This window comes from Gossypium arboreum, chromosome 1 (genome assembly GCF_025698485.1).
Source record: "Gossypium arboreum isolate Shixiya-1 chromosome 1, ASM2569848v2, whole genome shotgun sequence".
Lineage (NCBI taxonomy): Eukaryota > Viridiplantae > Streptophyta > Magnoliopsida > Malvales > Malvaceae > Gossypium > Gossypium arboreum.
In genome coordinates this window covers 534,545-550,166 of record NC_069070.1, presented here as the reverse complement: position 1 = coordinate 550,166, position 15,622 = coordinate 534,545, and the positions used below count along the sequence as shown (strand labels likewise).

The following is a 15,622-nucleotide window of genomic DNA, read 5'->3' as shown; positions in this document are numbered from 1 at the left end:
AGATGAAAATTTTAATAGAATGATTAATATATCTACTATTTGATCTAATGTGTACTGACTAATTTGCCCATTTTTTTAGCATAGGAGACGAAATGCAAACTAATTCCTAATACAAGTGCCTCAATATACTTTTACCACATAAATTTATACCAAACTATAGAACTAAATTTCAAATTCGAATATAGTAAACGGACCAAAATCAAAATTTAACCTTTTATACTAGTCCTTTTTATGCCAAACGTGGGACGATTACCTTGCAAAACGCAAAACTCTCCCCTGTTTCGTCCTAAGAATCTTTCTCCAATGGCAACTTCGAACTTGAAGCAAACACTAGGCGATCTAAACAAGGAATCCTTCATCTCACTGCTAACCAAAATTATAGGTGAATCCAAGTTCTTACAAAACAACCCACCAGAACTAATCCCGGAAGAAGACAGGGTAATCAAACATGTACTAGATTGTCTGCTCCCTTACAGCACCACAACCGGTGGTCCTTTGATCGTTAACCATGTCACTTATTTCCCTGGTAGAGGCAATCTCATTGTGGAATATCCTGGGACTCAACCTGGAAAGATCTTGTCTTTTGTTGGTATGCATATGGATGTTGTCACCGCTAACCCAAATGATTGGGTACTCCTCTTTTATCCTTTCAATATTTTTATAGATTTTGATTTTGGGTTTCATTTTTCTTCATCATTCAAAACTTGGGTTTTTGTTTAAATGTTTGAATGTTTGAATGTTTGAGTTTTAGGGTCATGTTTAGTTTCTGGGTTTGGTTTGTAATGTTATGTAATTGTAATCGTGTTGTTTAAGGATTTGGGTGTGTTTTGATTCTGATTAATTCTATGGATTGTGGCTTGAATTAGCTTTTTGCAGCACTTATTTGTGTATATATGTGCTCGGGATGAAGCTAATCCAGCACTTTATAATATATATATGCTTGGGGTGAAGTTAATTTTGTTTAATTTCTAGTGATTTACAGTTTTCATACAATAGGAGCTATGGATTTCGGCTTGAATTAGCGTTTTGCAGCACTTATATAGGTAAGAGTACCATGGAGGCTTTGATTACATTTTGCCCCTTCTACTAAAAAAATAGTCAAATTAGTCCTTATACACTTTAGATCAAAAGAGCAAAGGGGTCTTTCTATTAAAAATTTCATCCATTTCTGTTGTTAAAAACTAGTCATGTACGTCAATATAGTCAATATAAGGTACAGATGGCACAGTACATGTTAGTTGTTAGTTATATTGTCAGCGTATAAATGGATGAAATTTCTAACTGGACCAATTTGCTCTTCAGCCTTATGTATAAGGATTAATTTGCCCATTGTTTAAGTAGATGGAGCGAAATGCAATCTGGCTCCTAGTATAGGTGCTTTTATGGTACTTTTACCCACTTATATATTTATGTGTATATATATTGTTTGGATGAAGTTAATTTTGTTTAATTTCTAGTGATTTATAGTTTTCATACAATAGGAACTATGATATTGTGTCTTGGATCATTTTTGCTGAATTTTTCTTAGAATGGAAAGTCGATAATGGGGTTTTTATAGGATTTTGATCCTTTCTCGTTGAGCATTGATGGCGATAAGCTTCGTGGCCGTGGAACTACTGATTGTTTGGGACATGTTGCACTTGTGACTGAACTAATGAAGAGACTTGCTGAGACAAAACCGAAGCTAGAATCGACTGTCGTTGCAGTTTTTATAGCTAATGAAGAGAACTCGGCTATATCTGGAGTTGGTGTTGATGCTTTAGTGAAGGATGGTCTGCTTGATAAACTGAAGGGAGGCCCACTGTGCGTAGTTTTCATATTAGTAGATTGAAACATATTCCGGATGGATAATGCTTATTGTTTCTTGTCATTTTTCATATACTAAATCTTTTGATTTTGCAGTTTCTGGATTGACACGGCTGATAAACAACCTTGCATTGGTACCGGTGGTATGATACCGTGGAAACTTCAAGTGACGGGGAAGCTTTTTCACAGTGGTTTACCGCACAAGGTATACAATATAAACAAATAGAAATCCTAACTATTCATGTTTTTCGATTCTCTATGTACTTGTACTTCAAAGATTTTCTTTATCTATAGGCTATAAATGCATTGGAGCTCGGCATGGAAGCACTTAAAGAAATTCAGCTACGGTTTTATAAAGACTTCCCACCCCATCCGGATGAGCAAGTATATGGATTTGCTACACCATCAACCATGAAACCAACGCAATGGAATTGTAAGTTTTAAACTTTAGATGACCTACTTATAGTAAAAGTATTATGGAGGCTCTTGTACTACGAGTCAGATTGCATTTTGTGCCTTTTACACAAAAAATGAGCAAATTAGTCCCTCTACATTTAGATCAAAGAGCAAATTGGTCATTTCTGTTAAAAAATTCATCTATTTGTATTTTTAAAAACTGACCTGACTGATACAACAACCAGGTAGTTACATGTACCTCATTCTGACAAACATGGACTAGTTTTTATTAGTAAAAAGAATGGAACTTTAAACAAAAAGACCAATTTGCTCTTTGATCTAATGTAAAGTGGCTAATGTTCCCATTTTTTGAGTAGAATGGTCAAAATGCAGTTAGACTCCTAGTAAAAGGGCCTCTTTGATACTTATACCCCTAGTTATTCTCGAGAGTAGAGGTTGTTCATCAATGAAATTCTTCTTACCTGCAGATCCAGGTGGTGGAATCAATCAAATTCCAGGAGAGTGTACAATATCAGGAGATGTCAGGTTTATCCTATTTCCAGAATGTTTATCAAGTCTCTTGACAAAACATGTATTCTTACTAAGACTCTTTTTCTCGGTTTGTAGGTTAACTCCTTTCTACAAGTAAGTAACCCTCGAATTCGATCACATCTTTTACACCTTTCAAGTTATTTACCGGTGGAAGATTATCATTCCGTTTCCGAACAAATTTGCTAGTCCCGATTTTCTATCTCAGTGTAAAAGATGTAATGAATAAGCTTCAAGAATACGTAGATTACATAAACGAAAATCTAAACAAGCTAGACACACGGGGTCCGGTTTCAAAATATATCCTCCATGACGAAAACCTTAGAGGAAGGTATGCCCTCTTTCTGGTTTTTGTGCTAATCTTTCTCATATATAGTTCTATAGGTTTTTTCGAGTTTTACGGCATATTCTCTTTACAGCCTTACTTTGACTTTCGACGAGGCAATGTCCGGTGTTGCTTGTGATCTCAATTCTCGTGGATTCCATGTATTGTGCAAGGCAACTGAAGAGGCTGTTGGACATGTGAAGCCTTACTCAATTACCGGAAGTTTGCCACTCATTCGGGAGCTACAAGTATGATATATCCATAAACATATTAGTAGTTCCTGGCCTTAAATTAAACCGTCATTAGCTAATCTTTTTTGCTCATTTTGTCAGGATGAAGGTTTTGATGTTCAAACTGCTGGCTACGGTATGAGAACATATTGTGTATTTCATAACCACATTGTGTATTTTCGGTTTAAGTTACTAAAATCTACGGTAGATAGAGAGAGCATTTACGGTATATTGAGGGTTATAAACTAGTTGGCTGATCGTGTACTATATGCTAGATATCAAATTAGTCCTTTTACCATAAAAGTGAAACAAAATTTTGAACATTAGCAGGGACGAAGGCAGGCATTGACCTTGGCCCTCCCCTTAATTTTTTATGAAATTATATGTTAGTATAATGGTACATTTGCACTTTGGCCCCCAATAATTTATGATTCGTCCCTGAACATTAGCAGGGATGAACGCAAGTGTGCTTTCCCCCTCCCCCCAACCCCAATAAAAAATGGTAGATTTTCCATTTAGCCTCCTAAATTTTATGAAATTATATGTTAGTATAATGGTACAAATACACTTTGGCCCTCCAATAATTCATGATTCATCGCTGACCCTCCTAAAGCAATTTTCTAGTTTCGTTCCTGAGCTAGTATATGTTCTTGCATTGTTCCATTTCTGACTTTTTGCCAGATTCAACGAAATAAAACCGTTAGAATCTTGCTTCATACTTGTTTATGGTGTTTTACCATGAGAACATTGTTAATGATGTTTCATGCTCGGGTATATGCAGGTTTAATGGCCACGTACCACGCCAAGAACGAGTACTGCCTTCTTTCCGATATGTGCCAAGGTTATCACGTATTTACCGGCATCATCGCTCAGCTAGAGGATTGAAAGATGACAATAGATTAGATATGAACTTTCATAATAGTTTTCTCATCAATAATAATGACATTTGAACTGTTTTTATGAATATGACTATATCATTCAGGTCCCTACTGCACAAAATTTATTGTTAGTTTGTTAAATGTGGTTTTATTTATTTAGTGCTGTTTGTTGATGCAAATTGTAGGTAGGAAAATGGGTAAATTATGGTTTCGGTCCTTCTATTACGTTCAATATTAAGATTTAGTCTGAGTGTTTTAATTTGATACAATTAAGTTAGTTAATCTTAGCAGGTAGCACCATGGATTGTTTCATAAATAATTCATCATGTTCTTTCCGGTTCTGAGTGTTTTTATTAATGGATTTTCGTTAAATTTGAATATGTGGAGTTGTGATTTAAAAATTTAAAGGTCAATTGATACTATATTATTATTAAACATTGTATCGGAGTTTTTAGAGATAAGAGATAAAATTTTGAAATTAAAATTAAGGGACTAAATTTTAGAAGTTCCAAGAATACAAATGCTGAGAGCATAATAAACCTCATAAGTATTAATTATAAATTATTGTATTGTTTACAAACTTAAACACATATCCTCCTTCACCATTACTTATATATATATATAAAGTCAAATTTTGATTAGGTTGTATCATGCTTAAATTGTGATTTAGATTTTACACCTTGGATAATTTTAGGTTAAATAATTTTGATTTGAGTTTAGATTATTCTAGGTTCATATCATTTGGGTTTGATGTTATGATTTTTTAAGTTTGAATCATTTTAAGTTTATATTAATTTAAATTTAAATTGTTTTGAGTTAGGATCAATTTAAATTCAGATTAAATGTGTATTTAATTGTTAACTTTATATAATCAAATCAATTCGACTTGATTTTTAAATTCCAATTAGAATTAACAGATATAGTTATCAGAAAGTAGAGAAAGTAGGCAGTAGGAAGTAATGTTTCAGAACCCGAATTGAGATTAGTTTAGATTCAAATTGAACAAGTTTTTGATTATCAAATCAACTTATCCAGCTTTAAATTCCAATTATAATTAACAAATTTATCCAAAAGTAGGCAACATGAAGCAATGTTTTTGAAACTCAAGTTGGGATCAATTTAAATTCAAATTGAAACTTTATATAATCAAATTAATTCAATGAATTTTAAAATTTTAATTAGAATTAACAAATATAGTTATTAAAAAGTAAGCAGCAAGAAGCAATGCTTTCGAAATCCAAGTTGGGGTCAGTTTGAATTTAAATTAAACAAGTTTTTAATTGTTAACTTTACATAGTCAAATCAACTTAAATCAATTTTAAATTCCAATTAAAATTAACAAATATAATTATCACGAAGTAATATTTTCGAAATTAAATCAATAGTTTAATTCAACAGATTTTTTAATTCGATTCAATTGATTCGTATCATTTCTCGAATCAATTAATTTTTTATTTTGTTGTAGATATACTAACCGATTTTGTATGCAACCTGTTTGGGTTTTGAAAACACTAGCACGAAAAGACAAATGCGAATCCCATGGGCTTACAAGGCTCATAACATTGCAACGTCAGCCATCATTTCCTCCTATAATATGGGAGAGAACCAACCTCTCTTTTATGTTATCATCACCTATATACGTGTGTCCTACTGTATAGTGGGTACCTAGTCACCATTTACCAACCACTCACTGTGTTACTATCAGCCAAAAACAACCCAAATAGAACAACACTGGGGAAGTTCTTAGCCTCTGCTTGCAATCCTTAACTCTGTCCACATCTCCCAAAAACCAAACAATCCCACCTCAACCACAAAAATCTCCTGTTTCTTTGTGTGAAATCCACTCTTTCTCCTTCAAATTCCCCCTTTAACCCAACCACTCTCTTGTGGCTCTCAATCCTTAATAGCCTAAAAAAAAAAAAAAAGGTACTTTGAGTGAATTTTACAGTTCTTTTCTGGGATCTGATTAATGGGTTTTCTTTTTTAATCAGATTTCGGCACTTGGATTGGTACTTAACACTCTACTGGATTTGATTCAGCTTCATTTTATTGCATTGTTCAAGGTAAGAAGGTTTCATAGTTATCTGGTTTTCATTTTGAAGCACTGTAATTGAGTTTCAATTCCCATTTTACTTGTGTAGATGGGTGATGTAGCTAAGGATTTAACATCTGGAACTGTTGGAGGAGCAGCACAATTGATTGTTGGGCATCCATTTGATACTATTAAGGTTAAGCTTCAGAGTCAACCTGTTCCGCTTCCTGGTCAACCACCTAAATATGCTGGTGCTGTGGATGCTGTTAAGCAGACTTTAGCTGCTGAAGGACCAAGGGGTTTGTATAAAGGTATGGGAGCTCCATTGGCTACCGTGGCTGCTTTCAATGCTCTCTTGTTTACAGTGAGAGGACAAATGGAGTCATTTTTGAGATCAGAACCTGGTGTACCGCTCACTGTTAACCAACAAGTCATTGCCGGTGCTGGCGCTGGTGTTGCTGTTTCATTCTTAGCTTGTCCCACTGAGTTGATCAAATGCAGGTTAGGTTTATGACTTTTCATATCTATTTTCGGGTTAATTGCATTAGACGTCTTTAAATTATGATTGAACTCTAAATTGGTTCATAAACTTTGAAAGTTTTGGTTGAGTCCTCTTAGTACTAGAATTGTATCAATTAGCTTTGGAGATTAAATGCTAGGTCAATCTAACCTAGAAAGCGGCAAAGTTAGGAAATTTTTTAGAGCTGAAATTAAATTAATTTTTTTTTGTGAGAGATAAAATGTAAAATTTTCATTGTAAGCATAAAACTTAATAAAATTTAAAAAGACTAAATCATAATTTTATCATTTTATGGGGTTAAAATATAATTTTACGATATATTAATTTATAAAATTTTGAATATTATTGGAATTAAAGTGCAAATTATCCATTTTAAGGGGCTATGCCCTGCCTACTCTTCTAGTGCCCTTGAACATAGAGTATATTTAAAACATTATAAATATTTATATACATATCGCATAAATTATTTATATATAAGGTAATAAAGAAAATAACCTTTCTAAATTGTAATAACACTGTTCAGTTTTTAAACACATCAAACATACTGTTGGTACAAAAGTGTTTTAAACATGCTCCATGTTAGGGGCAAAGGCCTAAATGGGATAATTGCGCTTTAGACCCCTTCCCAAAATATATAAACTTACACGTTCATACATGGTAAATTATAGTTTGGCCTCTAAAAAATAATAAAATTTTGATTTAGTCCTAAAAAGATGCTAATCAATACTGTGTTGAAATTGCATTTTAACTATAATAAAAATATATAACTCAATCTCGACTGAAAAAAAAGTTTTGACTTCACTCCTGCTCCATATCAGATCCAAACTAGAATTCAACACCTAAACTGGATCTAACTAATACAATATTGATATATTGACGACTCAATTAGAAGGTTTTCAACATGCATGAGATAACTATTTACTCATAAAGCCCTCATATTAACTTTGGGGTCTTATATGTTGTAACCAGATTACAAGCCCAGAGTGCATTAGCGATTGATGCTGGCTCAGCTGGTGTAGCAGTGAAATATGGTGGACCAATGGATGTAGCCAAGCATGTGCTTAGGTCCGAAGGTGGTGCAAGGGGTCTCTTCAAAGGCTTGGTTCCCACCTTAGCTCGTGAGGTTCCTGGCAATGCTGCTATGTTCGGTGTCTACGAAGCATTGAAACAATATATGGCCGGAGGGACCGACACTTCGAAATTAGGACGAGGGTCATTGATTGTGGCAGGAGGCTTAGCCGGAGCTTCATTTTGGTCATCGGTTTACCCAACCGATGTTGTTAAGAGTGTGCTCCAAGTAGATGATTATAAAAATCCTAAGTACAAGGGGTCTATGCATGCATTTAGGTCTATATTAGCTTCAGAAGGGGTGAAAGGGCTTTATAAAGGGTTTGGACCTGCCATGGCAAGAAGTATCCCTGCTAATGCAGCTTGTTTCTTGGCATATGAAGTGACAAGGTCTAGTTTGGGCTAATTTAATCAGTAGTTGTTGTTTCTTTGATTTGGTCACCAACATTTTTTGCTTTTGTCAAAAGCCTTTTTCTTATGTTAATGAATTTGATGATGCTTGAAATGGAAAGGTGGTCATAGGTTCTTTGTAAGTTATTTGAGTTCGGCTCAAAAAAACTTTGAATTCGATTTGGTAATTATCAAGTAGATTTTAAGATTGAGCAACTCAAGCTACCAATTGAGATGAATTCAAGTACCATAATACTTGATTCAAACGGCTCACAAATTTAATTGAACTTTTCATTTTAATATATTTTATATTTTGAAATTATCTTTTACCTTTATTATATAAAAGAGCTCAAGTATAAATTAATTTAATCGAGATTGAATTTGAACTAAAGTATAAAAATTTATAAATAAACTTAATTGAACTCAAACTCAAATAGCTTAATTATGTCTTGAATTAAGCTCAAACTACCACTATTCAAATTTAATTTTTACTCGATTATACTCCTAATTGTATACATTTAAATTTTCAAATTAAATGTTTATAATTGAATTGATTTGAATTTTAAACTTTTGATTTTTACTTTTTCACCTAATTTTCCATATATAGATGATTGGATGTATAATTAAATTAATAAAATCGTCCATTTTTATTTAACTAATTCAATCAAATCAACACATCGATTAATTTTCAATCTAATTAAACGGATGAATTAATGGAGTCAAATTTAGAAACATTTGAGATTCTCTTGAAGGGCTGGAAAAGGAATGCATGTTAAATCAACTATATAAAAGTATTTGATGTCATTTCAAGCATGGATTTCGTCACAAAGCCATTGGTATAATTGCGGCTTATTCTCATATTTATTTGGGGATTTTGACAAAAGTGGCAGTGGGGATGAATAGAAATTTTGGATACTTTGATTCCCCTTTTTATATATTGTTGGCATAAGATTAAATTTTGCAACTTGATATATACTTTATTCACTCATGTGTGGCTCTTGGAAGCAACTTTTTAAGGTAAATTTAATTAAAGCAATTGATTCAAGGCAATTTAGGTCTTAATTGCTTACAAACTATTTAAGATTGGGTCTTAATTGCTTATGTAACACCTTTAACTCTTATCTATCACTGAAATAGGGTTATGGAGCATTACCAGATATTTTAAAATAAATACGAACAATCATATAATAATAAAACATACACACCATAATTTAACCATAATGTCCCTTTATTGAGCCCTCGAGGCTCAAATCACATGTTAGAAACAAATCGGGACTTAATCGGAAGTTTAGAAAATTTTTCGTTAAATTTCAATATTTTTCTTAAGTATAGGGTTCACACGCCCGTGTGGTATAGGGACATGCCTGTGTGACCCTATGACATGCCCGTCCTTCAGGCCGTGTCCTACCCCATGTAACTCTCTGACTTACTCACACGACTAAGTCACACGCCAGTGTACTAGGCCATGTTCCTCATACGGCTGAGACACACGCTTGTGTCTCTACCCATGTGGTAATAACTGAGCATTCTGTTTTGAAAATTAAAAGTTGTAAGGGATACACGGACAAACCACACGCCGGTGTGCAGGCCGTGTGGGCTCAAAATGAGCCTTACACATCAAGTATACCAACTCTGCAAACCTTGAGCACCAAGCAATTCAATTACCAATAACCAAACCAAAATATATTCAAATACACCTAAAACATACAAAAACTATCAATCTATTGATCTATCTAATATATTTTCATAAGTATTTCACATATATTATCCAAACCAATTCAATTTACTTCATTTAAGCCAAATCAAATTTCATACCAAAATATATTAATTTATTACCTTAACATAACACGTAAACTTATATATAAGTAACCAATAACATCTTATAACATATTTTACATTCACTTTTCAAAATGACAACTTAAACATTCCTAGGTACATGCCATTACCAAAAAGAAATTTACTTCACCACTTTGAGTTCGGGATCTGCTTTGGATGTTGATTTAACGATCTAACTTTAACCTAACTTGCGCATGAAAAACAAACCGTATGCTAAGTGTAAACTCAGTGGTATTTTTATAATCCGAATACTTTTAAAAAAAATAACATTATAAATTATACACTTTTAACCATATATATAAACACTAATCAAACAATAATTCAATTCATCCATTTAACCTTCATTTCTCAACAATAGCTAATTCAAGTCGCTTTTCTCACTTTAATTCACATATCATTTAGCATTAACAATACTCTTTTCATGAACCCTTGGTTCATGCATTTCATTTGTACAATTCAATTCAATGTCCAATGTTCAATTTCACATACAATATCATTCAATATTTATCTTATTGCCAATTCATTTATTTACTCCTATTAAGACAACTCGGACTTTGGCGAATATACAGATTCAACCAAAACACACTAGTATGGCACCTAGTACCTCATCGGATAATTCGAAGTAATAGACTGACACCCAATGTCTCATCGGCCTTGCCGAAGTAAATTGGTACCGAGTACCTCATCGAATTTATTCGAAATAATAGTTTGACACCCAGTGTCTCATCGACTCGTGGTCGAAGTATCCCAGAACACTTCCAATCCGACTCAGCCCGATACAGTTAATAGGGTTTTCAAATAACTTTTCAATTTCCAATCAATACACATTTCAAATAACAATCAATATTTTCATCAATCACAAATTCATATAATCTCAATTCAATATAAAAATAATAACAAACAACACTAACCTTAATTACCTACCATAAACATTAATTTAAAATACAACGATTTAAAATTAATAATTTCGGATTATAGAAATACAAACTATAATTTTCGAATCACTCCTCGTCGACTCTCTTTTCCTTTCTTAGCCGAGGTCTCCGGCACAACATTAGCTACGAAAAGTAAAACAATTTAAAATCATCAATACGCACAACTTCACCTTGAATATTTCAATTTCTACTAAACTTTTGCCTAAATTCTAATTTAATCCTTAATCAAATCTAATTTTATTTTCTTCACAATTTATTCTTTATTTTCATTCAATATCTACTTAAACTAATTTCACCATAAAACCCTAAATTTTGAAATTTTACAATTTAGTCCCTATTACTTCAAAACTTATAATTTGTTTTACAATTCAATCCCTTTTTCACTTCTAACTTGAAATTCTATCAATTTAACCCCTAATTCTTTAATTTATTCAACATGAACAACATCTAAAAATTCACTAACTTCTAAAATTTCCACAGAGATCAAGTAGTATTTAGTTCTAGGATTCTAAAAACATAAAATTCTCAAGAAAAGGAATTAAATTAACTTATCAATTTGAGTTTGAACCCTTGAAACCCTAATTTTTCCCTACCTTTTTCTTTATTTATTTTTCTTCTTTCTTTCCCCTGTTTCGTTTCCAATTTTGTTCTTTCTTTTCTTTTTCTTTTATGTTTTGTTTTTATTATTATTATTTTAATAAAATAATAATATAATATAATATAATAATAGTTACTTATAAAATAAGCAAATTTATTATTATTTAATATATGTATATTATTTACACACATGGAGTTATATTTTCCATTCACTTGTAACTTATGGTTTAATTATTATTTTAGTCCCTTCACTTTTCTTTAATTTATAATTAAGCTTTCACACTTTATTCAATTTAATCCTTATACTTAATTAACCTTAATTCAAGCTAATTCTCCTAACTAAAACCTAATTAACCACACAACTAATTTCGTAAATATTTTAAAAATATTTACGAATTTGTTTTACTAAAACGGAAACACAAAAATATACTTTCTGATAACCGTAAATTTTAGGTTGTTATAGCTTATTTTATAATAATTAAAATACAATTTTATTCATGTATTGACTTATATCATTATAATTTTTAAAATGACTAAATTGAAATTCTAATTTTTTTTTCATTTACCCAATTTCTCTTTCACTTTCTTCCCCTCTCATCTCTTGTGGCCCCTGCTTAGGGTTGAGTAAGAAAAATCAGTCTAAATTAAGATGTTTGAACGGTTTATAGAATATGAGTTTAAAAATCACAATTATTCGAAATTAAACTAAATTTTATTTTTTTATTTATCATATAATTAATTTTAATTTTTATGATATATATATATATATATAATATTATTTTAGCATCATGTTCCAATCTTCTAAAGTCAGGCCCTTTCTCTACATGTGATATGTTTACATATTAATAGAAATTTATATTTATTCATATTATTCTTTTTTAAGACTATATATTGTTTCTGTTTGAAAACAAATATTAGATAGCTAATTAATTAAGTTACCTTTTAGTTTAGCTTTTTTTGAGTAATTTTATTATAAATTTTGGTCATAATTATTTTTTTAATATAATGTCTAGAAATACTTATCACTCCTTCTGATCTATAAATAGGAAGATAATGTACTCCAGCGCACTCGAACCCACGTCCTTCTACATTAACAATAATACCCATGACAATCGAGATAAAACTCAATTGGCATTCTAACTTATAATTTAAACTTGCTTTTTTTGCCAATCACCTATTTGGATATGCTAATTTTAAATTAATTTGGAACTAATTTTGTCCCTTGGTTGCTAATGACATATGTAGGTGTATTTCTCTTTCCCCATCCCTAATAAACAAAAGAAAGAGACCTAATTTCTCTCATGGGAAGTTGAACCAAGTCAAAATATTCACACAAACCACAAGCAAACATATATATATATATACACATTCAAGATTCAATGAATCCAAGTTTCAGATCAATAAATTGAAAATAATTGAAATACCTTGATTCAAAGTTTCATGGTATTAATATAATATATAATTATTTTAATTTGATTTGATATATGAATTTCAAATTTTATCTAAATCTATTAATAATTATAAGTTTTAATTTGACTTCGTATAAATATATTCATAATTTTATTTTTATTTTTAAAAATATAACTATTTTTATATAATATTCAATACAACTACATAAGACCTTTAAATAATTTAATAAATAAAGACAATAACATTAAAACCAAAATTAAATAAATCATAAGATAAATAAATTTTAAAAATAAATAAAAAAACTGAAAATATAATGTAATAAATATAAATCAGACTAATGCAACATTTTTCTTTAACAAACAATAACAAAAATAAATTTAAATATAATTTTTGGTTCAACATAAGCTTAAAATATTAAGTAAACATTAGTCTTAATGAAAATTATCAGTAGCCACCAGCAACAGTCTAATATCTTCTTCAAGCCAGCATCTCACATATTGCGAAGAATCGTCCAGAATAACCAGCTGCTCAATTATGTCTCCATCTCCTTAGTTATACAGTTAACAAGTTTATTGGCATTCCGCTAAATATGTCGAAATTTGACTTCCCAATTTTTAGAACACCAATCGTGAATTTGTCTGACTTCAGCAACACTACTTACTGTAGCCAACTCGTTATGAATAGTTTTAATCAACATTGTGTTGTCACTTTCCAACTCAACACGCTTGAATCCTATAGCCCAAGCCAATTTCAGTCATTCAAGAATCGCTCTAGCTTCAATCTGGAAGATATCATTCATACCTAATACCATCTTGAATCCTACCAACCATCCTCCACTAGGTCCTTTCACTGCCCCTCCTACGTATTATTAATTAACAATATTTACCCACACATTTAGTTATTTTAAGAATAACAATTAATAATATTATTAATTTTAAATTATGTATTAAATTTTAAATTTTAAAATACTAAAGAGACAAAACAAAGTAATATTTTAATTAGAGCATCAATTAGATTCTTTTCAGATATAATTGGAGTGAAATGAGATCATGCCAAAACATTATTAAAGTTAAAATATAATATTATATTATTTGTGGATGTATACAAACTATGAAGGAATTGGTTTTCTTAGCTGGATTAGGGTGGAATGATATGTCTGGTGGGAGAATATAAAACCCTTTTTAATTTCAATTTTAATCAGTAATTATATTTTTAAAAATAATTATTCGCAATTAAGTTATTTTGAGAATAGTTGAATATTTAATTAATAGATCATAAGTTGAATTTATATTTAAGTAATTATTCAATCTGGTCAAATAAATTTAGGGATTCAATTCAGATAAATTATGTAGATGAATAAACTTTAGTCAAGAAGAGTTGATAATTTAATTTTAGAATATAATATAAACTTTATTTTAAAAATAATTTTTAATTATTTTATTACTTTTTTGAGAAAGGAACTGCCCCCACCTAATTGAGATTGTGGTCTAGAAAAAGCAAAATTGTTTATGTCATTAAAGATGTAACTCTCTTTGATAATGTTGATACGTAGAAGCCAACAAAGAAAAATCAACTAAAGACCATGAAAATATTATATATTTATTTAATTTAAAATAGGAAATTAATACGAATAAGCCTGGAACTGGAAATATGGCTTTTTGGCTTTTGATTAAATTAATCAAATATGGAAAGAAAAAAACATACATTACAAAGGGTTGATATCTGTCCATGTTGATGTCTCTCTGGCTGTTTGCCTTTCCCATTGTATATCTTTGAAGTTCGGGGAATGTGGTTGTCGTGTTCCTCTGTAATCTTCTTTTTAGACTCACTCCATTGAGGATTTGGATATGGTCGATTCATAGTGTTCAAATGCATAAGAATTTAAGTTATGAATATGATATATTTCAGTCTTTGATCATTTGTAAATATCCATGAGGGGTAAAGTTGAAATTTTTTTAGACGAAACTAAGTTATAAATTTATAATAGAATTTCATTCTTATATTAATTAATATATTTATAATTTTTAAAAGATTAAATTAAAATATTATTATTTATGGGGTTAAAGTGTGCAATCTTCCAATTGTTAGGAGGGTCATGCCCTTACCTACCCCTCCCAATAATTATTATTATTGTTTGTAATTTCTGCCAAACTTAATCATATATAATATTATATAAGAACAATTTAATCAATATCAAGTTGTCAAATTTTGACAAGAAATATAACAATGTTAATGATTGGACTGAGATTACACCTTGAACTGCTAACATTACATGATGCACCGCCAAAGGCAGTTGTGAGAAAAAATAAAAACATGTTTGGTAACACCTTACCGCCTTATCTATAGCATCAGCAGCCATATTCGTTGTTCGTAGTACTTGTTGAATCTCCACTTACTAATCCCTTGTCATCTAGTTACGAACGTCCAATGCTAATCTCGACAATCCCACCACTTTGACTCCAAGTATTAGGTCTCTTGTTGTTTTATTATCACTCTCAATTAGTAGCCAACGCAACCCCTTCTCTCAAGCCGTTTCCAGCCCATCAACAATTGTTCGAAATTCTACTTCTAAGATCAAGCTAACACCTATGTTGTGGCCATACCCAAATACCTAGTTGCCTTGGTCACATTTTACTATTCCACCCATCGT

General features: G+C 31.1%; 2 protein-coding genes across 2 annotated transcripts; both read left to right on the top strand.

Annotated features, from left to right (window-relative positions):
* Positions 1-224: 224 nt before the first annotated feature.
* LOC108480089 (acetylornithine deacetylase) lies at positions 225-4,363 on the top strand. Its single transcript, XM_017782940.2, has 10 exons — positions 225-630; positions 1,559-1,803; positions 1,903-2,011; positions 2,101-2,239; positions 2,691-2,748; positions 2,830-2,847; positions 2,960-3,082; positions 3,171-3,324; positions 3,409-3,442; positions 4,088-4,363. The coding sequence occupies exons 1-10, from the start codon at positions 232-234 to the stop codon at positions 4,189-4,191; spliced, it is 1,383 nt and encodes a 460-aa protein (XP_017638429.2). The 5' UTR covers positions 225-231; the 3' UTR covers positions 4,192-4,363.
* Positions 4,364-5,794: 1,431 nt separating this feature from the next.
* LOC108481055 (mitochondrial carnitine/acylcarnitine carrier-like protein) lies at positions 5,795-8,410 on the top strand. The gene is made up of 4 exons (XM_053025664.1): positions 5,795-6,110; positions 6,176-6,247; positions 6,326-6,717; positions 7,706-8,410. Exons 3-4 carry the CDS (start codon positions 6,326-6,328, stop codon positions 8,208-8,210), a joined length of 897 nt encoding a protein of 298 aa, XP_052881624.1. The 5' UTR covers positions 5,795-6,110; positions 6,176-6,247; the 3' UTR covers positions 8,211-8,410.
* Positions 8,411-15,622: the final 7,212 nt, after the last annotated feature.

Excerpts from the sequence above, each read along its gene's own strand:
- LOC108480089 (XM_017782940.2), top strand. The coding sequence starts at position 232 with ATGCCAAACGTGGGACGATTACCTTGCAAAACGCAAAACTCTCCCCTG. Across the intron at positions 1,804-1,902 it reads AAACTGAAGGGAGGCCCACT|TTTCTGGATTGACACGGCTG; the intron begins GTGCGTAGTTTT and ends TTGATTTTGCAG. Across the intron at positions 2,012-2,100 it reads ACAGTGGTTTACCGCACAAG|GCTATAAATGCATTGGAGCT; the intron begins GTATACAATATA and ends CTTTATCTATAG.
- LOC108481055 (XM_053025664.1), top strand. The coding sequence starts at position 6,326 with ATGGGTGATGTAGCTAAGGATTTAACATCTGGAACTGTTGGAGGAGCA. Across the intron at positions 6,718-7,705 it reads ACTGAGTTGATCAAATGCAG|ATTACAAGCCCAGAGTGCAT; the intron begins GTTAGGTTTATG and ends TGTTGTAACCAG.